This window comes from Tupaia chinensis, unplaced genomic scaffold, assembly GCF_000334495.1.
Source record: "Tupaia chinensis unplaced genomic scaffold, TupChi_1.0 Scaffold000708_1, whole genome shotgun sequence".
NCBI lineage: Eukaryota > Metazoa > Chordata > Mammalia > Scandentia > Tupaiidae > Tupaia > Tupaia belangeri.
This window is the reverse complement of record NW_006160231.1, coordinates 372,381-372,856: the sequence shown is the minus strand read 5'-3', so window position 1 is coordinate 372,856 and position 476 is coordinate 372,381. Positions and strand designations below refer to the sequence as shown.

At 66.0% G+C, this 476-nt stretch overlaps 1 protein-coding gene across 1 annotated transcript in view; it reads right to left on the bottom strand.

Annotated features, from left to right (window-relative positions):
* VWA5B2 (von Willebrand factor A domain containing 5B2) overlaps positions 1 to 476 on the bottom strand; it is a 14,723-nt gene that overhangs the window by 11,425 nt on the left and 2,822 nt on the right. The window contains exon 8 of the mRNA XM_027776711.1: positions 125 to 475. Coding sequence (XP_027632512.1) covers positions 125 to 475 — 351 coding nt within the window. The remainder of the gene's footprint in view (positions 1 to 124; position 476) is intronic.

Below are 476 nucleotides of genomic sequence, written 5' to 3'. Positions count from 1 at the left end.
CACAGCCAGACAGGGCAGGGGAGCCGCCTTCCCCAAGGTCACGTGGCCAGCCCTGAGCTAACAGGAACAGGGTCCTCAGGAGCGGGGCAGGAACACACTGGGGCTGAGGCTCAGTGCTCAGGGCTTGGTCTGGCCCTGGACTTGGTGAGGATGAGGCTCAGTTCCAAGCCCAACTGCAAGATGTAGGGGTGCTCAGAGGCCTCACGCCCACACGTCTGCCCTCCGCAGCACCCACACACCACAAAGTGATATCTCAGAGAGAAGGGGCTGGACGGGCAGTCCTGCCAGGAGAGCGGGGCTGTTCGGATGGTATACTCGCAAGAAAGATGCTCAGAGCAGGGCCAGGACCCGGCGGAGCTCACCGCAGGCTGCAGCCTCTCCCCCGGCCTCGGGAAGTAGGCCTGGCCCCTGCTGAGGGCAGACAGGCCCTGGAGCAGCTGCTGGCAGGCGGGCCCCAGCCCCAAGGAGGCGCACCC